Here is a 23,204-nt window from a genome sequence, read left to right on the forward strand (position 1 = left end):
CCTCTACCGGAGTATCAAAAGGGGTGTTTCCAGCAATCTTGTTGCAGAGCCCCCAAGGCTAAGACCTCACCTCAGTAAGTCTTAGAATCCAGGAAGTCAAATATTAAGAATAAAGAGGATCCCATTTTAATCATTTTCTTTTCTGGTTGCTCTAGCAGATCTGGTAAACCCTTCAGCCATTGTAGACAGATGATTCTAGACCTAACCAGCTCTTCAAGGGCGCAGTAACTGTCACCCTGCTTTGATTGACGGGTCCGATTCTGCCTCCAAGGGGTTAGACCCATTGTGAGAGTTCTGCAGACTTTACTTCTGAAGATTTTTTTTTTTTTTTAAACTTAGTATGAGTAGATAGAAAATTAGGCATACGATATACATTGAATGAACAAGTCATCTGAAAAGGACATTCCATGTTTTGGCATGAAGCAAGGTGTAAGGCTTTCAGAGCAGATATTTACAATGACAGAAACTTTAGCTAGGATATTATGTCTGGTGCCTCCAATTCTACATTTAACTCTTTGGTAATGTAAATGTTTAAAAATACTCTGGGTCCCCAGAATTCTAGTATTTGGAATTTTTCCAACAGTAAGCTTATGAGTGACAGCATGTTTACAGCAGGAATAAAGAGGGCATGCAGACCTAGGTTACAATCCTGATTGGCAGTGGCTCAATGTATAACCATGGACAAGTCAGCTTCTGTGCTTCCATTTAACCAACCTTACAATGGGGTTATATTAATCACCCCATATAAGCAATGAGGTATTCAAATGAAGAATGAGTCCCCAAGGAGTTTAAAAGGCAACTTTATACCTTTAACCAACTTCACCCAGTTTTTTCAGATACCTTTTTTACTTACGTTTCAGATCCATATTTCGCGTTTTATAAACAAAATATGTATAGATTTGAGTTGTGCGTATGAGAATCTGATCTCCACTGTAGCGTATTGATCGGTACCACCAAGAACCCTAAGAAATTCAATAAGGATATACTGTGTCAAGGATTAATCTTTTAATTATAACTATCAAATACTAGAATACATTAAAATACAACTAAACTGCTTTTCAATTCAGGATTTATTCAGAACCAAACCTCCAATATTCATATCAATACAAAAAAAAATTAAATTCACCCTACAGAGTCTGAATTTGTCTTTTTAACATAGCTGTGATGGAACAATGCCAGTTCAATTTCAGTTTTGTAAAGATCACCTTTTACCAACTCTAAGACTGAAGGTCATTCTAACATTTTAAAAGTTACCAAAAATATCCCCCTGAAGTGTTTATAAACCAAAAGGTTAAAGGATTGTGTTGGCTCATGTCAACCAGAAGGTGAAATTGACTAGAAACTATTTTCAATTTGTTCCTCAAGAAATCTGTAACAGTATAAATTTATGTATAAAATAATTCTGAAAACTTATTTTTATCTAATGTATTAGCATCACAGCTGAGCTTTGCTAGCCTAGGAGATTGACAGCCACACCTCCCTTTCCTCCACATTTGGGGGACTTCCAAATGTAAACAGCTTCAGCTTTTATGTTTTTTTAATTTTTCTAGCTCTTTTTCTTGCAGAGACAGCCTTGAAAACATAAACTGATACAAACCAATCACTAGAGTTGAAAGCTAGTCACTTAAGTTTCCTAAAGACCACAGGTTACTCTCAGTCCCTCCACACACATTTACAGTGCATGTTCTTGACTGTGCCCTTTACTTTGGCTTCTGCAGAACAGAGTTTTTAAACAAGCCAATTAAGGTCTTTGATGGGCCAAGAGAGCTTTACAATGATGTCAGTAGAATATGAATGGTCAAAATGGGTTACGCTCAACAGTCTGACGAATCTGTACACAGAGATTCATAGAATCATAGAATATCAGGGTTGGAAAGGACCTCAGGAGGTCATCTAGTCCAATCCCCTACTCAAACCTTTAGATTCATAAAGGTCCCACTGAACCTTTGAAACTGGTGCAAATGTTTACAGTACTTTTAAACAAAAATAGTTCAGATATGCAGCATGAACGCTGTTTCTAGTGTGACCAGATTCTCAAAGGGGAATAAAACAGAATATTACTTGTTCTAAGGGAGGAGTGTTTATGTGATTTTGACAGATAGGGAAAAGAGAAAATGGTGCCCAATCCTCCCTTTTATGTTTTCTATGCTTTTGCCTTCTTTTTTTTCCCCCTACTGTCACCTATCCTCCCATCTCCTCTCTCTATACCCAAGTCTTCTCCCCTCCCTAAATCCCACCTCCCTATAACCAATATGGTCTCATTGTTTCCTTGTACACCCCATCTATCTCCAACTATTGTCTCTTGTTTTATATTTAGATTGTAAACTTTCTGGAGTGGGGACAGTCCCTTGGTCTGTGTCTGTACGGCACCTAGCACAATCAGGTCCTGGTTCTTGACTGAGGCTCCTAGGTACTACGGTAATACAAATAATAAAAATAATCACCACGTGTATTCATTCTACCACATACACTCACTTCTTTGTACTCCTCACTTGCTCACTTTCCCCCACCTCCTACATCCTGCCACAATCTAGTGCTGCTCTGTTGGGCAGATAAAGGTCAGCAGAAGCATGGTCTCTCCCCAGCCCTTTCTCTGGTTCAGTAGCCACCTGCCACCAGCAGCGGTGGAGTTGAGCTGCCTGTAAGCTGGCCATGTGCAGTAGTATCCAGAGTCTCAAAATTCCATATGAAACTATGCATGGAGAAAGGAGAACACAAAGGGAGTTTTCACAGAGAGTGTGCAAGGAAGAGAGAGACCACGCTTTCACACAAAACTGAAGGTTGAAATAAAATTGTTACTACACAAAAATGAATAAAAATTAAAATTATAGAACAAAGTTATCAAGCGAAAACTGACCATCAACTTGTTCCATCCCTGGAGGAAGTAATTCTAGTGGCCTTAGTTCAACATTGAGGCTCAGCAACAACCCTGAATTAACTTCAAAAGCCATAGATGAAAGGTATTCCCCAATTGTGAGGAATAAGGAGAGAAGCTATGCAGCAGAATATATACACTGTTGTAAACGTTCAGGATAGTCAATGTTTTTTCTTAAAGTCCCAGCTCTTGGAGTCATGAGAATCTCTTTCATTTTAAAAGTTTTTATCCCTCAGAATTTCAGAGAAAAGCCTGACAAAATGAATCCTGAAAAGTCAAATACCAAGAGGCAGATGAAAAGAATCCAATAATTTTTTAACATTTCATGTTTCAGCTAATATTTGAGCACCTGACTCATGACTTCTGACTGAGGCTGACAATACTGTGTATACATAAAAATGCATGACAAAGGGATGGGCAAATTCTGCAAACAATTGGTCATGAATTTCAACACCATGGCATAGCATCTTTTTTCATGAGAGCTTTTCTGCAAGTGCACTTTAAATGGAAGCAAACACAGTTACTAGACTGTACACAAAGATGTCTTAGGAGTAAGACTTGAGCTCCTCATTCCCCCCATTCATAAAAATAAAGATTCTTTTCCCTTTAGTTTAGGTAATACTTACCACAACAACTGGAAGAATAACCATAAATGCTAGTCCATATACCAGCAAAACCTAAAAAGAAACATATTTGATGTACACAAGTCTATTACTAACTATATTTCAAACAAGAAGTTGTGTTACATACATATGCATTAATTAGCTAAATTTATCGCTCTAGGAGCCATCTTGAAATTTATGATTTTGAAGGCTACAACTAAATGGATCAGAAGCAAGATCTCATTCAGAAATTTTCACCAATTAAATATAGTAAGTGTTTTGTATGAGTAAGTTCTTTAAAATGCCCATCTGTTGTCTTGGGTGGGTTGTTTTAATTATCCAAAAGTTGTCTGCTAAGTAGTGATTTTAAGGAAAGACATCTAGTTATTCTATTCTTGAGCAAGCAGGTAAGGGTCAGCACTAACGTCTAGCAATGTAATGTAATAGAAAGGATTTTTAAACTGTGGGTGCAGAATTGCTAGGGTACAGTAAGTTGTATAGAAAGAAATTATATCTCTATATAAAGACCAATAAGTTGAAGTCATGTGTATATTTGATTCTGTGCTTGCATAAATTGCCTAGGAAGGTTGTGGAATCCGCATCATTGGAGATTTTTAAGAATAGATTAGACAAACATCTGTCAGGCATGGTCTAGATCAGTGGTTCTCAAACTTTTGTACTGGAGACCCCTTTCACATAGCAAGCCTCTGACCCCCCCTCTTATAAATGAAAAACACTTAATATATTTAACACCATTATAAATGCTAGAGGCAAAGCAGGGTTTGGGGTGGAGGCTGGCAGCTCGCGACCCCCCATGTAATAACCGCGCGACCCCAAGGGGTCCCAACCCCCAGTTTGAGAACCCCTGGTCTAGATAATACTTAGTCCTGCCATTAGTGAAGAGGACTGGACTAGACGACCTCTCAAGGTCCCTTCCAGTCCTATGACTATGATTTAAGCTATTCTATGCAATAGCAAAGGTACACTTATAGAAGGTATAATGACCAGGCTACCACATCAACATCATTTCTGCATGTGTTAGTACCCTGCTCCCAAAAAGATTACATTTAAGCTATTTTATCACTTCTTATTCTGAAATTTTCTCCATGGAAACAGAGAACAATGATACACTCTAAATGAGTGATAGGCTTGGAAGTAGAAACATCTGATCAATCAATACCTACTCACATGCATAAAGTTAAGTATGGGCTTAACATATTTGCAGGATTAATGCCCGAGGCTGTGTCATGGAATATTACATAAAGTTACGTTAACTCACCAAGAGAGAATTTTTCTGATCCACAATCCAAGCTGGCAATGCAATACCAAAGCTCGTAGCTGGAGAGAATAAGAGAAAACAAACCTGTTACAAAATGGCAAGGGATTCTTTTAAAATCACATGGACTTTCAAGTGGGGGGGGAGAGGGGGGGAGCTTTTATCCATGTCAGTATTTAAACAACAAAATTCTAAAATTCAGTAAACTAAAAAAAGGTTTTGGAAATATGTCTACTCAAGGATGCAGAGAACTGATAAGAGTTTCTGAAGCTCTGAAAATTTCACCAAAACTATTTTGGCTCAATAACTATATGCAAGATGTACAAATATATCGAAAGAGAACAGGTGAATACAAAGATGTAACAATTTAATACAGTTGTCCAGATTTGCAATGCTTCCACTGGTACAAACACATACAGTACAGTAAATACCTTGATGGGGAAAAAATGGTTAGCTACCTTTCTATAATCGTTCTGCAAGATGTGCTGCACATGTCTATTCCAGCATAGGTACGTGTGCTCTGTGCACAGTTGTCAGAACATTTTCCCTCAGTGATACTTGTCGAGGCAGTTTGAGTGCCCTACGCCATCGTACACCACTGTGTGCAGGTGTAAGAGGGCAGAGTTGTCCCCAGCCCCACCTCAGGTCCTTCTTACCAGATAGACTCCAGTAGAGAAGGGAAGGAGGGTGGATCATGGAATGGACATTTACAACACGTTTCGAAGAATAGTTATGGAAAGGTACGCAACCACTTCTTCAAGTGATTACACATCTACTCCACTGTAAGTGACTCACTAACAGAACAACTTGGAGGTGGGCTTGGGATCTACTTCAATAGAGATTGGAGAACAACACTTCCAAAAGTGGCGCATCTCTTGAACGGAAGTGCTATAGCATAATGAGAAGCAAACGTGTGCACTGATGACCAAGATGCCACTTTGCAAATGTCCAGAATAAGTACTTTAGTCAGAAAAACCGGTGATGCTGCATGCACTTTAGTTGAATGGGACAACACCTAGCTGGTGGAGTCACATTAGCCAACTTGTAGCATAAACGAACGCACAAAGAAGTCCAGGATGAAATCATTTGAGCAGAGACTGGCTGGTCCTTCAATGCAGTTTTGTTTATGGTCACAATTTGTTAGTGAATACCTAAACAACTTAGTACAGGTCCACGTAGAAAGCTAAAGCTCCCATCACATCTGACAAATGAATTGTCTCCTCATCTCTGTAAGAGTGAGGCTTTGGAAAGAAAGTGAGTAAATAAATTCCCTGGTTAATGTGAAAATTAGACACCATCTTTGGCAGGAACTTAGGGCAAGAGTGGAGGTAAACTTTATCCTTATGAAAAGCTGTACAGGGAGGCTCGGATACCCAGGCTCTCAACTCATCCACTCTCCTTACCGAGGTAATCACAATTAAAAATGCCACCTCTGTAGACAGGAGGAAGGAAAGCTACAAGAGGTCCAAAAGATGGCCCCCATTAATTTTGCTGACACCAAGTTCAGATCCCATGAAGGAATAGGATCACGTACTGTGGGTATAATCTGTCCAAGACCCTTTAGAAACCTAATGGTGATGGGGCTAGGGAAAACTGATCTACTGTCCGCTAAGGGGCAGAAAACTGACAGAGGTACATCTGATACAGGTAACTGCTGAAGTTTATGTTTTAGGTGTAAAAGGTAATCTAATATGTGACTGATGGGAGCGTGTTCCAGAGGGACATCCTTCTGTTGGGACCAGATGTACTACTCAGAAGTACTTCCTGAACATACATAGAGCAAGCCTTTTCTAACAATGTTAACCATAAAGCATCCACCTGTCAAGTGGAGGGCTTGCAGGCTGGGGTTGAGCAGGTGCCTATGGCCCTATGAATCACGTCTGGGTCCAACAGGAGAAAGAGTGGAGGTCTGAGTGACAAGGGTAGCAGAATCGAATACCAGTGTTGCTGAGGCCATGCAGGCGCTATGAGGTGAGCATGGTCTTGCTTGATTTTGGACAAAACTCTGGGCAGTAATTGAATCAGAGGGAAGGCATACAGGATGGAGATCTTTCAGGACAGCAGGAATGTATCTGACAATGAGTCTTGCCGAGACCTCCCTGGGAACACAACTGATGGCATTTCCTATTGGCCTTTGTTGCTAAAAGGTCCACTTGGGGAGTCCCCCATAGCTGGAAGATGGATCTGGCCATGTTGGGACTCAGCAACCATTAATGGCCAATGGAGAAGGATGTGCTCATCTTATCTGACAATGTATTCTGCACCCCCTAGAAGGTAAGCAGCTCTGAGGTGAATCCAATTAGCTATGCAAAAGTTGCACAGGAATAGCTGAGGAAAATTCACTCCTCCCTGCCTCTTTACATCAAACCAGTCGCTGTGCTGTCACATAAAACTAGCAGATTTTTTTCCCCTTGATATGTGGAAGGAAATCTGAACAGGTTAGACCAACAGCTTGCAATTCCCTGATATTTATGAGAGTCTTTAGATCTTTAAAGACTTACAGATCTCATGTGCCCCCACCCTCCCACACCCAGGGATAATGCGCCTGTGACTAAAGTGAGCGTTGCTTGTGGGGAATGAAGGGGGCCACCATACAGACTTTCTTAGGGTCCATTCACCAATCCAGAGACAAAACTAACATTGGTAGTCAAACCACTGTGTCTAAATGATGGCAACTCGGGGCATACACTGAAGCAAGCCATCCTTGCAGCTTGCTGAGGTGCAGTCCAATGTGCTGCACTGCACAGGCACACACTGCCATGTGTCCCAGGAATCTGAGGCAGCTGCACACTATGGTCAGAGGATGTGCCTTCAATTCTAGAACTAAGCCCCATAGTGTTTTCAACCGCAATTGCGGTAAACAAGCCTTGACCTTCATAGAGTGTAAGACCACCCTAATACATTCTATTCTCTGTACTGGTTTCAGGATTGATTTGTCCCAGTTTACTAGGAGCTCCAGCACACTGAATGTGCACAGGATGATGGATACACTGGACAGCATGTGAGTCTGGAACCAGCATTTGACCAGCCAATCATCCAGGTACAGGAACATGTGGACCCCTACTTTTTGATGATGAGTCACTTACTGACTCTACAGGTTTAGCTGGTGATAAAGAACATGATGCAACACCAGTGCCAGCTCTGTGTCTTTGGTGAGGGAGCTGCCCAAGCAACTTCTAGCTGCTCGGGACTGATTCTGATCCTTAACACCAGAGAACGTTGCCTGTGGTGCTGATGCTCTCAGTGCACCCTTAAGGAAACTGACTGAGGTGGGTGAAGAGACATCCTAGCAGGAGGATATGGCCCTGGGACCCACCCTTATCTATGCCATTGCCTCCTAGGAGGCAGCCACTACTGGGACTGCTGTGAGATCTGTGACCTCCAAATCTCTGACAGAGGTTATGCATCCCACCTAGACAGGGACACAAGATCACGACACAGAGTCCTCCAATAGTGGGGGAGCAGAGCCCATTGGAACTGGAGATAGGTGGTCAGATCCCAGAGATGGTGGTATCAGGAATATCATTGCTGGCTTTTTCCTCAATTGCATTGGCTCTGAAGTACCAAAAGCTGAATGGTAATGATACTGCATGCTGCTGACGAGGCGGTGTAGGAACCAAGGAATTGGTACTGACTGGATACCTTCCTGCACTCCTAGGGACACAGGTACCAAGAGGTTAAGCAGTTCTATTGGGGCTGCATATGCCTCTGGTGTCACTGATACCAGTACTGATCTGTGACCACAGTGCATTTGTAAGGATACTTCAGTGCTGGGCTTCAATGGACCTGGCACAGGTTCCGGAGTCAACAATCCATTCTTTTTAGATGAGAAGTGCTCTAGAGAGTGCCTCCCTTCAGAGTCTCTCTACAGTCCTTGCCTCTAGCTGACCACCTCCATATCCCACCCAGTCCACTAACACCACCCACCACTCACACATTAAACCCAATAACTGAAATTAGACTAAAATACTGCTGCCCACAAGAGACTAGACTACTAAGCACCACAGGCAGAGACTAGGAGCGACTATAGGACACCAGTGGAATGGCAGGGAAATGATCAAGTGAGATATATCTAGATAACCCTGGCAAGTGACCCACACACTGCACAATCAGGCGTAAACCTCCTCAAGATCACTGCCAATCTGACCTGGGGGAAATTTCCTTCCGAACCCCACATAGAGCAATCAGCTAGACCCTGAGCACATGAGCAAGAACCGGCCAGCCAAGCACCTGAGAGACAGAATGCTTGGAGCGACCTCAAGAGCCCTGGCCCACTCAATCCAATGTCCCATCTCCAGCTGTGACCATCCCTGATGTTTCAGAGGAAGAAGATAAAAAAAGCTGAATACATTGAGGGGGAGGAGAGGAATCCCGTCCTTAGTCTAGCATGTGGCTGGCTGAAACCCTGAAGCATGAGCTTTTAGGAACATAAGAAACTGGAACTGAGCCCTGCTCCCTACCATCACAAACAACCCCATCATACAACTACACTCAAATTTGTTCAGCTCTCTTTCAAAGCTGATTAAGTTGTTTGTCCCCACAACTCCTACTGGGTGGCTGTTCCAGAACCTTGAACTTGGTATTACTGAATTTCATCCCATTTCTGTAACTCCAGTCACATCCCTTCTTCTCAACCTTTTTTTGCTAGACTAAAACAAGCCAAGCTCTTCTAGTCTTCTCACATAAGATAGACCCTCCATTCCCCAGGTCATCATAGTAGTTCTTCTCTGCACTTGTTCCCGTTTAAATTAATCTTTCTTCAGCATGGGTGATGAGAATTGTACACAGTATTCCAAATAAGGTCTTCACCAGTCCCTTGCACAATGGCATTAATATTTCTCCATTTCTACTGGAAATGCCTCACCTGATGCATCCTAGGATTTCATTTGCCTTTTTCACAGCCACATCACATTGGTGGCTCAGCCATCATGTGATTGACCCACACCTCCAGATCTCTCTTGTCTGTTGCTTCCAACTGATGCACCTCCATCTTGTAGGAGAAATTATTATTAGACCCTAAGTGCACATTTTTATCTACTTCCTCTGAAGAATCAGGGACAGCTACGACTGGAGATGGGACACTGGGAAGGGTGGGCTAGGGCTCTGAAGTAACACTGAGCCTTCTCTCTCTCCGGTGCTTGGGCTGCACCTCGCTCACATACTCAGAGCCTAACTAACTGCCATATGTGGGATGGGAAAAGAATTTCTCCCCCCAGTTTGTAGCAGAAATTCTTATTATTAGACCTTAAGTGCATTTATTCTCCAATCTATACCTGGGAAGTTAAAGTCTCCCATTATGGCACAATTCCCAAAAATATTTTTCTCTAATAATATTAAAGAGATCTCTATCCATATCCAAGTCTGATCCTGGGGTCTATAGCAGACCCCTAACACTATCCTAATAGAGCCTCTTTTACAATCTTTCCCCTTGAATACTTTCGGTGTTAGAATCATAGACTATCAAGGTTGGAAGGGACCGCAGGAGGTCATCTAGTCCAACTCCCTGCTCAAAGCAGGACCAACCCCAACTAAATCATCCCAGCCAGGGCTTTGTCAAGCCTGACCTTAAAAAACTCTAAGGAAGGAGATTCCACCACCTCTCTAGGTAACCCATTCCAGTGCTTCACCACCCACCTAGTGAAAAAGCTTTTCCTAATATTCAACCTAAAACTCTCCCACTGCAACTTGAGACCATTACTCCTTGTTCTGTCATCTGCTACCACTGAGAACAGTCTAGATCCATCCTCTTTAAAACCCCTTTCAGATAGCTGAAAGCAGCTATCAAATCCCACCTTATTCTTCTCTTCTGCAGACTAAATAATCCCAGTTCCCTCAGCCTCTCCTCATAAGTCATGTGCTCCAGCCCCCTAATCATTTTTGTTGCCCTCTGCTGGACGCTTTCCAATTTTTCCACATCCTTCTTGTAGTGTGGGGCCCAAAGCTAGACACAGTACTTCAGATGAGGCCTCACCAATGCTGAATAGAGGAGAATGATCACTTCCCTCAATCTGCTGGCAATGCCCCTACTTATACAGCCCAAAATGCCGTTAGCCTTCTTGGCAACAAGGGCACACTGACTCATATCCAGCTTCTCGGCCACTGGAACCCTTAGGTCCTTTTCTGCAGTACTGCTGTCGAGCCATTCGGTCCCTAGTCTGTAGCAGTGCATGGGATTCTTCCGTCCTAAGTGCAGGACTCTGCACTTGTCCCTGTTGAACCTCAACAGATTTCCTATGGCCCAGTCCTCTTATTTGTCTAGGTCCCTCTGTATCTGATCCCTACCCTCCAGTGTATCTACCACTTCTCCCAGTTTAGTGTCATCTGCAAACTTGCTGAGGGTGCAGTCCACACCATCCTCCAGATCATTAATGAAGATATTGAACAAAACCGGCCCCAGGACTGACCCTTGGGGCACTCCGCTTGATACCGGCTGCCAACTAGACATGGAGCCATTGATCACAACCCGTTGAGCCCGACTATCTAGCCAGCTTTCTATTCACCTTGTAGTCCATTCATCCAGCCCATACTACTTTAACTTGCTGGCAAGAATACTGTGGGAGACTGTATCAAAAGCTTTGGTAAAGTTGAGGAATAACCCATCCACTGCTTTTCCCTCATCCACAGAGGGAGTTATCTCATCATAGAAGGCAATTAGATTAGTCAGGCATGACTTGCCCTTGGTGAATCTATGCTGACTGTTCCTGATCACTTTCCTCTCCTCTAAGTGCTTCAAAACTGATTCCTTGAGGACCTGCTCCATGATTTGTCCAGGGACTGAGGTGCAGCTGACTGGCCTGTAGTTCCACAGATCCTCTTTCTTCCCTTTTTTAAAGATGGACACTACATTAGCCTTTTTCCAGTCATCCAGGACCTCCACCGATCGCCATGATTTTTCAAAGGTAATGGCCAATGGCTCTGCAATCACACCTGCCAATTCCTTTAGCACCCTCGGATGCAGCGCATCCAGCCCCATGGACTTGTGGTCGTCCAGCTTTTCTAAATAGTCCTGAACCACTTCTTTCTCCACAGAGGGCTGGTTACCTCCTCCCCATGCTGTGCTGCCCCGTGCAGTAGTCTGGGAGCAGACCTTGTTTGTGAAGACAGAGGCAAAAAAGCATTGTTGGTAGTGACCAATAGATTGCTATGCTGGTTTTGATAGCGAGGGATGTAGCTTCTACACATTCAGCTATTTTTTTTTGCCAATGTTTCCTCAAACATCCTCACACCTCGACATTGGGATACAGAGGTGATCTGATATAATTGATTGCTATGCATGAGTGTAACACAGCTTCCTTGTAGTCACTGAGTAAGGAGATATTGCTCATTACCACTCACATAAAGTGTCTCACCAGGACATAACCCAAGACGTCCCACTTCAAGCGAGAATCATACCCCTAGATGACAAGCCACTTGCTTGCCACTAAACACATTTTACTTTTTAAATATAGGAAAATCTTTTGGTGTGAATGGCTATAACTGAGAATGAAATTTATGTGTAGCATTTCCTCACGTGGCTGGCTTACAATGAAGATGCTTTGCTTTTGCTCTTTTGGCACCTGAAATCTTTGGAGTTTGACAGTTACTCTGTGCAGGCTGCAACAGATAATCCTCATACTCTTGGTCAAACCTTCCCATGGTGGCAAAAGGCTTCAGACAGGTTCAAGGGCCAGGCACGAACGTGCAACTCAAAGCCTCATGAACTGGCAGAGCAACTACTGGCTGTTTGTGGCAGCAAAGCAGATCTCACTCTCTGAGGATCCTAAAAAGCTGCCTATAGCACCTTCTGGACTTTGCTCAATGCTTACAAGGCTTCTTTGCTGCCACTGTAGGGGACAAAGGAGCCTGCTCAACAGGTGCTGTACTGGAAAAACAAGACAGTTAGAAACTCACTGTTTTAGTGATTCCTTGGCTCAGGGGAGGAGCTAGAAGCTTAAATGAATTTGCTATCGAACAAAAAGGAATAAAAATGTTTTACAACAAAGTGGCCAGGAGAAGCTGACCCACCAGTCTGTTTAACCACCAGAGGCAGTAATCCTGCTGGCCTGAGTAGAAGGGCAGGACTTACTCCTGAAGTCTCCAGCAACAACATTGCATTCCACAAGTGGGAAACATTACACTTAGCCATGACTGAGGGGAAAAGCTGGGCAATAGGAAAAAAAAAATCCAACAACAAGGTTTGTTAGTTCTCACCTGTAACTTTGCATTTAACCAAAAATAGAAATTTTCATTTAAATGTTTCCAAACCAGCCTCAACTTGCCTCATGTAAACATGCATTATAATATTGGCTCTCAAACTATAGTATATCGACCACAAGTGGTCTGCGGCAATCTGGCTGGTCACATGGTATTAGCCCTACTTTTTTTTTTAGCTGCCAAATAACATTAGATCCTCATCAATCCCGCACCATCAGATACATAAGGCAGAAACCAAACAGTGCCAATCACCACACTGCTGGGCTTGATTTTCTCAGGTCTTTTATATTCAGATTTAATCATGCCACTTCAGTGATTATTGTGCTATGGAACATGCCTCTGGTCAGCCTCTCCATCTCTTGCTGCATTGCCAATGAAATGCTAGTCTAGGTAGCTTATCAGGGATTCCTAAAAGATATCCCAAATATGTCCATCTCTTCTTCTTTTCTACTTGCATTGTTGTATGTAGTTGTGTCCATTCTAGGAACTCTTCATTACCTATTCTAGAAGTTCATTTTACTTTGAATAGTCTATGCAGACACCTGCATTGAAAGCTCTTCAGTTTGTCCTGGATGGACTCATTTTTCCCTAGGACTCTGTTCCATATAAGGATGCTTAGGATGTTGCTTCTAAAGATCTTAAGTTGGGTCTTTTTGCTAATCACACTGGAGTTCCATACAGTATTGAGATTTTGAAATACAGCATTTTCTTTAGCTATTCTGGACTTTACATCAAACATGCACTATGGTGAATGACCTCACCCAGATAAATAAATTTATTAACAGCTTCTCAAGGCTTCACCTTCCAAGTAGATAAAATCATCAGCAGGTAAATTATCAGTAAATCAAAAATTGAAGTTATGAACGTTAAGACCTCTGTCTTTTATTGCATATCTTCAAACTGATTTATTTATAAGACAGATGTCTTCTGCAAAGTCTAAGTCTCCAAGCTCATGATATATCCACACAATATCCATTTCCATACCTTCCCAAAATAAAATCAGTAGCGATTTATAACAGGATGGCTGGCCCACTAAAGGAAACTGAGCGCAGCTCTCCTATTCCAGCTCAGGTACTCCCTGTTTGGGCTAATTAAGAGAGCGGAGCAGCATCTGGGAAGCTACAAGGGACTTAAGAGTGAGTTAAAAGGGTCAGAGCAGACTGGTTTGATCAGGAAGAGAGGTTCCTGGGAGACGGCTGAAAGCACAAGAGCAGCAAAGGGTTTGCTGGCTGAGAAAACCAGGGCTAGAGGGCTGAAGGCAGAAAGGAGAAGCAGAGGGAGATGCCTGCTGCCTCTAAGCTGGAGCAGAGGGCTGAAGGGAGGGAGTAGCCAAGGGGCTTATACACTAGCATCTCATTGCCATGAAGCTGGGTCCCCACAGGAACCAGGAGAGGTCCCTGTGGAAATGCTATGAGCTCCCACTGGGAAGAGCAGGGTTGTGCCCCAGAAGGAAGGCCTGGGTTGGCTGTCCTGGTGGAGGGACAGAGGACAACTGAAAGAGTCCAGGTCTGGTGGAAGACAGCAAGATGGTGAGAACAGAGCCGGGTTTTTAAAGATTGCATGCATGGAGCTGATGTGGACTATGTTGTAGGACTTTTGGTTTGGGACTCTTGCAGTGTGGCTCGGTTAATAAACCATGATGTACTGGAGGACAGGTTGTATTGGATTTACTATGAATTCAAGAGGGAAACTGAGGTGAGGGGCCACTCACAGGGCTTCAGTCTTCAGTAGCAATGCCTTGTGATCTACTAGAGTCATTTTGGAGGAGTCCTGACGTCTTCCTCTCTAGTGAGAGGAGTCTTTGATGGCATCTGCAGCCAATTACCCACGTAGCTGCAATGCCAGCATTAAATTAGACCTGGTCTGGGCTTCCCTAGCAGTCACATTCCAGACTGTACAAAGTATTTGGAAATGTGGAAAGTGTGGCATCTTAGGTTTTGGAAGCACACTATACATGATGGAATGTCATTACTGTTGGAGCCTGGTGCGACGGGAGGAACAGGTTAAAAAGTGCTCAGAAGCAGAGGCAAAGGGTGGTGGACAGGTTGCAGGAGAGGGGTATCTGTGCACTAACCACAAGGTCGCCCAGTCCTCTGAGCCCCCATCACACCTGGGAAGAGAGTTGTAACATACTCACCTTTTGTGGGATAAGGTAAATTTTGGGGGGGGTTCTTTTTATTGTTTTGCTGACCTTGTTCACCTATCCCCATTGTAACATATACTGTACTTCCAAGTACGACAGTTATTGTTAGTGTGGGAAATCTTAACTGAAAGTTTCCTGACGTTTTCATATTTCTATTGCACTTTAAATTTGTATTAAAAGGTTTTTGTTCTGGAAATTATCGTAGTACTCTTAATGCTACAATGCAAAGTGTGACCAAGTTCTAATATTACTTTGAGCACCTCATGTAGGGCCGGATTGTCACCTTTACTCATGTTATGAAGTAGCACCTTAATGTAAATGTGGCAGAATCTGACCCTTAAGACTCTACTGTCAGGACATTCACTCCCACTGACCTCAATGGGAGTTCTATAACAAAGTGCTGGCGGTATAGAGCCATAACAGTGTACAGGCATGAATTTTTGGAATAACATTGTCCAACTTAATGGAAGGCCTCCTTTCATACATTTAAAGATTACAGAAAGCTGTTTACTTCATTATAAGCTACAATTTCTCTTTAGCAGAACCTCATGTTATAAATAAACTTTTGAAAACAGGTTACTGACTAAAAACTGAAAATGTTTTTGAAATGTTTATAAGACAACTAAAAAGATTACATTTTTTGTTTGCACCTCATTCCCTCTATTTTGTTAATTAGTGGTAATTCTCTCTGGATACTTTCTGAAATTAGCAAGCTGTCTGAAACAAAGTTCTAACAACAATTCTAAATTAGCAAAACCTCTCTGGGTTCCTCATCTATCCTAGAACGCTTATTCCTAAAATTTTACATTTTGAGAACTGACAAGTTCCTTCAGCCAAATTAAAAAATGTATTTTACATACACTGAGAAATGAGTCTGACTCAACTTGTCTGAGATACTACACAGATTGTGGCACAACAGCTACAGTAAAAATCATATCACTTATAATTATTACCTTGTGGCCCATCTGGGTTGCCAAATTCTTCCCAATTTTTTCGAGATTCTTCATCAGTTAAACTAATTTTAAAGAAAAGTTAGCAAGTTAGTAGAAAGTACAGTAAGTTTCTCTGCATCATTAATAATACAGATTTTAAAAAAAAAGTGGTATCAAGCCCCATTAAGTATATTTGAGAGCTGGTTTGGTTTGATGGCCTAAAAGTAGCAGAATGTATGACAAAGGAGAAGACAGGAATCTGAATTCTAAGCTTAATCTTCAGCTCCTCACACCTGGAAAGGCACAGAATTCTGTAGTACTGTCTTCAGTTACTTAGGAGACAGAGGGGAAAGTATAAGCTTTAAAAGCTATACATCAATACATGCTGGCCAAAATAAAGGTAGGTTCAACACTCAAAGCCAGAGAAGATTCATAACAATGCAAAGTAGGTATTGGTGACATTACATGTACTTTAAAACAAAAACTTTTTGAAGAAACTAGCCCAGTTAAATTAATGCAGAATGTGACATTTTATACCAAGAGCACAGAGTCTGCATTTGCTGCCTAAGGGTTTCCAGGCAGAGCTTAAGTGTTGGTTTGACTTATGAAATTAGATGAGGGACCTGGCTACCTAAAAGGCAGTATCCAGGAGATACTACCCTAACTGGGAAGAGCAGAGGCACTCAAACCAACAGTCCACAGCTTTGGTAGAACACGATTTAAGTACCAAGACACTGGAGGTTCTCTCTGATGGTAGGGAAACATTCATGATACCCTTAAGGAACCTGAACACCATGGGTTGAGAGAAGAGGTTTGTTCTTAAAATCATGGTGAGCAGACATTGCCAAATGAACCTTAAAGGAGACTAAGGCTGAACCCTGAGACCTAAGGGGTAACAGATACTTTAGAAACAACAGGACTTCCACTTGAGAGAGTCTTTACTATCGCTCCAAATGGTAAATCATTTCCATTTCTGTCTACAAGTACAGCTAATCCAGAAAAGGGTTCTTTTCTGCAAAAAAGTTTGATGAAAATGAAACCTTTTAATCGATTGTCCACATAAAATTTCAATTTTACACTGAAAACTCAAATACCTCAGGCAAAAGTGTGAGCTGTAGTGTGCTCCTCATGTTTCCCATCCTCTTCTATTGGTTGGGACCCCAACTGGACTACGCCTCCCACAGTGGACTACAGCTAGGGATTCTCTCATGCACTGCTTCCTCTAAAAGGTTGCACTATGGCAGATGTAGTCCAGATGGAGATCCTAGCCCCTAGAGGAGAATGGACACATGAGGAGCAAATTACAACTTCCAGTTTTGGCTGAAGTATTCGTTTTCAACTGAAATATTTTGACAAAAATATCAAAATTTTCAAATGAAAAACACACACTTTTCAGGAAAAAAAATCTGTTAAGTCAAAAACAGTTTCAATGGAAATGTTTTGACCAGCCCTATTTGTAACACAAGGCAGAACTCTTTCTAAAACGTAAAATAATGGCCTGAATCCTCTATGTATAGAAGCAGTCCATGCTAACTAGTAAACTAATCTCCTCCATGCTGCTGGAGGGAGAGTCTCTGAGTTTGGACGTAGGACTTTCCGTTTCTGCTGAGATAGGTGGTCTGGAGACAGAGGCAGCAGTAATGAGAGTTTCCTGGCCACCTGCAGATGATGTACCGGTGCAGGCCTAGTCACACTGATACTATCAAGTTGCTGGCTCTGTCGAACCTCAACTTCCTTATAACCCTGGGTATCAAGGTGATGGGAGAGAAGACATAAAAGGGGTTTGGCTCCAGGCCAGCAGGAATTTATCATGAGACCTCTTATCTGTGTGCGCAAAACTGAGGGTAACTTCTGTGTGCCCTCAGAGCTGGACTCTGAAGGCAGTACAGCCACAGTGCTTCCTGCAGCCCAGGGAGGTACTTGGAGGAGGATCTGATCTCCCCACCTTCCGCCCCAGAGCGGCCGGGCAGGAGAAGACGAAGTCCTGTCCCCTCCCAGCCTGGCTGGGACTAACAGCTAGGAACCCCTGGTTGGGGCACTCCCAGCAGCATGGGGGAGATCAGATCCACCTCCAGGAACCTTCTCCGTCTGCAAGAATCTCCGTGGCTGCTGCCCTCAGAGTCCAGCTCTAAAGGCAGCATAACTGCAGAGCTTCCTGCAACTAGGGAGGTACCTGGAGGTGAGTCTTATCTCCCCCCAAGAGCGGCCGTGCAGGGGAAGTACCATCCCTCCTCGGCCTGGCAGACTAGCAGTTGGAGCCTGGTGAATAGTAAGAGCCCCCAGCTGGATTGCCCCATTCCTGCCCCTCTTCCTCCCCTCAAATAGCTGGACTGCATGGGGGAGGTCCAATTTCACAGTTGTGAATTTGATAGGGCCATACTAATGAGCAAAAGATGCAACAGAGTTCAAGGAAGCTTGCAGGCCTAGGAGTCTTAAGAACTGTGTGGTTTGTACTGCGTGTTTGAGGATTATCAAGGAGTCTTATTTTTAGAAATCTCTTCTGGGAGAAAGGCCCCGACTTGTGGAATCTAGGATTGCTCCAGTGAAGGTGATTCATCTGTCCAATCTACACAGTTTTTTCTCTCAGCTGATTAGCAGAGACTGCAAGAGGTTGCACATGTAATGTCAGCAGGATCTCTCTTCTGTGATATAAGTGGCTATCAGGAGCCAGATAACTGAACATGCCCTGGCACCTGAGATATGTAGCTACTAATAATAGAGACTTTGTGAAGAACTCTCAGGGCTGTAGATAATCCTAATTGAAGGACTCTGAAATGGTAATGACGACCTGTGCCCACATGGAACCTGAGAAACTTGAGGTGTGTGCATTTGATTGCCACAAGAAAGTAGTAGGATTCCTTTAAAAGCCACCTACCAATCCCCCTGAATAAGTAAGGAATGATGTCTCCTGGGGTGAGCACCCTGAACTTGAATGTTTTGATCAATTTCTTGACACTTCCCTCTTTGGCTCTCTTTTGTAGGAGGGGACTCACTTCCTTTTAGCAGGACTTTCTTACAAGATCGGACCCTCAAGAGAGGGAGGAGGGGGATGAAAGCAATGTGGTTTGGTGCAGAATTGAATAGAGTAACCTATTGAATTGTGTCTGGTACCCAACAATATAAAGTAACCTGCACCAGACAATGTAAAAACAGGAGAGAGAAGGGAGGGAGGATTGGAGCAGTAACACATTTCATCACGCAGCTCTTGACCATCCCATCAAAACTGCTGCTTGGAACCTGATGTCCCAAGCTGAGCTGATGTATAACAAGGTATCCAACTCCTATTCTGTTATGACAGTTTGCTAACAGCCACTTTGGAAGAAGGCAATCATTGCCCCCTTGAGGCTGTATCTGCTACTGTTGCAGAGACGTGGACCGCTTTTGACGATGACATGACAGGTAGAAAGCTCTCCTTAGGATAGAGGTCATGGACCGAGTCATGCCCAAGGACATGGCAGCAAATTTTGTGGTAATCTTTTCCAGTGTCATCAGTCCTGCCACTGAAGAAGCCCATGCCTTTGAAAGGAAGGTCTTTAATATTTTCCTGGGATTCAGGAGGCTTGCAGATCTTAACCCAAGGTACCTTCTTAAATTGTTTGCCCAAGCACCTAGTCTGCATTCTTCCCTTTCTGAAGGGGTAGAGTGAGAAGCTTTGTTACCTCTGGCTGCCTCCTTTGCTGTGTAACCATCATGGTATTAGCTCCAGGGTGGTGGAGTAGAAACTGATGCATCTCACTTGGCACCCGGCACCTCCCGTGAGCTCCCTTGGGTGCTAGTAGAAAGGAAAAAAGGAGAGAGCAAAATATCCTTGATCAGATTTAGGACACTTGAAATGATAGGGATGGCCTGCTTCTCTTTAGTTTGTAGTCGGAAAATATCAAAGAAGGGATCAGGTTACTCCAATGCCAACACATCCACTTGATACTGGAAGGTACTAGACATTCTCTCCAAAGGCAATTGGAATTGCCTCTGATTATCAGGTGGAGAAAATTATGAGGTGTCAATCTGATCCTCCGTGAGATACCATTTGTACATTCTTTGACAGGAGCTTTGTACCATCCCTCAGAGTGGGGGTCTCATCCCACTCATATGATAGAAGCAATTCCTCTTGTGGATCCAGTGGTGCTGAATTTGGCAGCAACTGAAAAATGAACACCAGTGGAGGCAGGGGTGTCAAGCAAAGAAAGGATACTATAAAGGGCTTTGATGCTAGTGTTAATGAAAGTGCTGAGTTCAGCACGAGGTTAGGCTTGGCAACTTCCAGTAGGGAGTCCTGATTGTATGGCCACAAGAGGAGCTGGAGAAGGCCCTGAACAAGAGCCCTCCAGACTTCTGCATTTAGGAAAAGAAAGGTGACGAGGCTCTATTGAACAAGGTAGTGGACCTTCCAGGTTCAATTTCAAAGGGATCCCATCTTCCTCAGGACATTCTGGATGGAAACCAGTCAGTAACTGTTGAGTCAAACTGCATACAGAGGCATAGCCTCGACGGAAGACCCCTCCTCAGGCATGGAGATACTGATGGCGTTACCAGCATCTGCACAGGTGAATTATCCAGATTTACAAGTGACAAAACATCTGGCTTCAAAGAAGCATTGAAGGGCAGGTGATGTTAGTGCAGGTCAAGAATCTCTAGGGCCCCCACGTTGTCAGATGCAGATAGGAGGAGGAATGATGATGATGATGATGCTTATGGCTGTCTAGTGAGGCCAAATGTTCTCCTTTCTCTCACGTTGAGGGATTGCAGAAGAGACCTGTAAAAGTGGAGCCAGAGTACAGATACCACATAGAGCCCAAAATATTGGTGTCCAGCGAGTAGTCTGGGCATCATCCATGATGTTTTTGATGCCACTTTTAGCTTAGCTGACTCAATACAGAGAGTGGCACTGATCCCTGGATGAGAAATTGCATCCTTGGATGTACCTTAGAGGACCTTGACATGGAGGCTGGTATACTCCCTACCAAGAGACTTTCCAGAGTAATAGGTTAAAGGCTTTGAGAAGCCAAGTACATCTCAGCTTCGGATGTCTCTCCCCTCTCATGTAAAGAGTGGCACATTGCATAATGACACAGAGAGGTGCTCATCCATGCATAAGAGCTCAAATATGTCTCCAGAATTATTGAAGAGCAGGAAGTGCAGTTCTTGATGCACTTACAGGGCTCAGGATACACCAAACAGGCAGCTACACACACCATGCTATTCTATTCTACACTAACACAAACTATTTACAAATATTAAAAGAACTAGACTACAAAAATCTCTCCCATGGACACAAAGGCGCATTCCATTTAGTTCTCTGCTACACAGAAGGCACTGGGGCAGTTGGAGGTGCACCTCCTTAAACAGAGTGGAGTGTTAACATCAACTTCATGCAAGATCACTCATGCACCCCCAACAGCTACAGCTTTCCAAGGCAGTTCTGCAGCTCAGTGACAGGTTCCTCTGACCTGAAAAAAACTAATTTTAAAATAAAAGTTGTGTGTGTTTGAAACTCATGTACATAAGTGACTTAAAAAAAAAAAAAAGAAAAAGAAAAGAGCCACATTAGGGTGCAGAGGTTCAGCTATATAAATACATCTGGAGACCCATCCATTTGAAACTCACATTGCACATAATTCAGCACAAAAACTAAGTTAATGGTTGAGAAATTAAATGCACACGACAAGATTTTTAAGGTTATGGTTCCCACACAACAATAACTCAGTCACACTGCACAATTTATATTAAGACAAATACAAATTATGTATGTGCAAGGGGTATGACAGTCATTCTGGAAAATAAAACTATCTTGACATGTGTTTAAATTCTCAGCCACAAAGTTCCATTAATTTAGTATCACACAGACACTGAGTTTAAGGAAGTTAATCCTAGCTGTCCAAACAATACCAGATAAACTGAGCAAAAACAAAACAGACTCGTTTTAAAAAGCAGCCACTCAAAATCCACAGCTTTGGCAGCACACTGAATACAGATAAAGCAGGACATTTTATAACCCCCCTCTGCCAGACTACTCACTGGATACCAATTTTTTGGGCACCATCTGGTATCTATGCTCTGGCTCCACCATGAACATATGGTTATGTACTCTAGCTGTGCTTAATTTACAGATTTCAAATGTGATTTGAAACAGTGATTTAAAACAAGATATTACTGAATCTGTAACAGGCCACCTGGCTAGCCACTGTCACTTAGAAAGTTTACCACTGGAACAAGGAACAACTTTCCTCAAAATACCCTATTAAACATCTAGAATTTTGACAAAAATCAACATTTAAGTAAAGCATTTAACACGGAAACTTTTCTTCTCTATCCTATATCAGGCTCTTAAAGTAGGATCAATCCTCTTAGCATCTGAGTGCATTTAAGTAGTGCATTAAACAACGTGACTAACATCTGTCACGCGTTTGTTCTCTTGTCCTTTCCCCAGAGGTAGAGGTGCATGAAGTGTCCGTTTCAATTTTTTTTTTAAATGCACATACCGTGTGCTTATATTAGAGAAATCAAGAACAAAGGAACATGCTTTGCACTTCGGTCAGAGGGTGATGAGATTTGTGATGGTCTTTAGTTCCTGTGGGAGCTCATTCCATAGTTTTGGGCTGGCCCCAGCAAACGCTCTGTCTCCTGTTCTACAACAAAACCTGCTCTAAGGATCACTTCTGATACACAATTCATCTTAAATAGTCATTTTACCGTATATAAAACATTTAGGACGCTTCTTTTTAACCTTTATTTAAAGGCCACTTTGTTAGGCTTAATTTTATTTCTCTCATGAAGACCGCCCAAGGATGGTCCTTGGATTGTCTTCAAGAGAGAGAAAATTAAGCCTATCTTAAGATTCAGTGTTTGAATAATGTTAGAATACACACTTCAATTTTGGAAATATTTCCTTTATTAAAACAGAATGTAGACTACATCCTTTGGTGGTGGTCTACCAAGGCTTCATTACACATCATATCAAAAACCATAAAGGTGTTAGCTGAGGAATGACTAGAAGCAATGCAGTGGAGAAAAAAGGATTTAGCAAGAGTCACTTAAAAACTACTGGGATAATTTGAGAAGGCCATTAAATCAGAGATATAAGCCAGCATGAAGTTCAATGGTCTGGAGAACAAGCCAGGCAAGAAGACACTAGAGGTAAAGAAAGTGGTGAGGGAGTGTTCCAAAGGAAATGAGTCAGAGGTCA

General features: G+C 42.7%; 1 protein-coding gene across 1 annotated transcript in view; it reads right to left on the reverse strand.

Annotated features, from left to right (window-relative positions):
• Window positions 1–23,204, reverse strand: part of SEC63 (SEC63 protein translocation regulator) — a 102,496-nt gene that overhangs the window by 43,627 nt on the left and 35,665 nt on the right. The window contains exons 5-8 of the mRNA XM_048844865.2: window positions 16,043–16,104; window positions 4,757–4,815; window positions 3,502–3,552; window positions 854–962 (exon numbers count right to left, since the gene is read on the reverse strand). Of these exons, the coding sequence (XP_048700822.1) occupies window positions 854–962; window positions 3,502–3,552; window positions 4,757–4,815; window positions 16,043–16,104 (281 nt within the window). The remainder of the gene's footprint in view (window positions 1–853; window positions 963–3,501; window positions 3,553–4,756; window positions 4,816–16,042; window positions 16,105–23,204) is intronic.

Source organism: Caretta caretta, chromosome 3 (assembly GCF_965140235.1).
Source record: "Caretta caretta isolate rCarCar2 chromosome 3, rCarCar1.hap1, whole genome shotgun sequence".
NCBI lineage: Eukaryota > Metazoa > Chordata > Testudines > Cheloniidae > Caretta > Caretta caretta.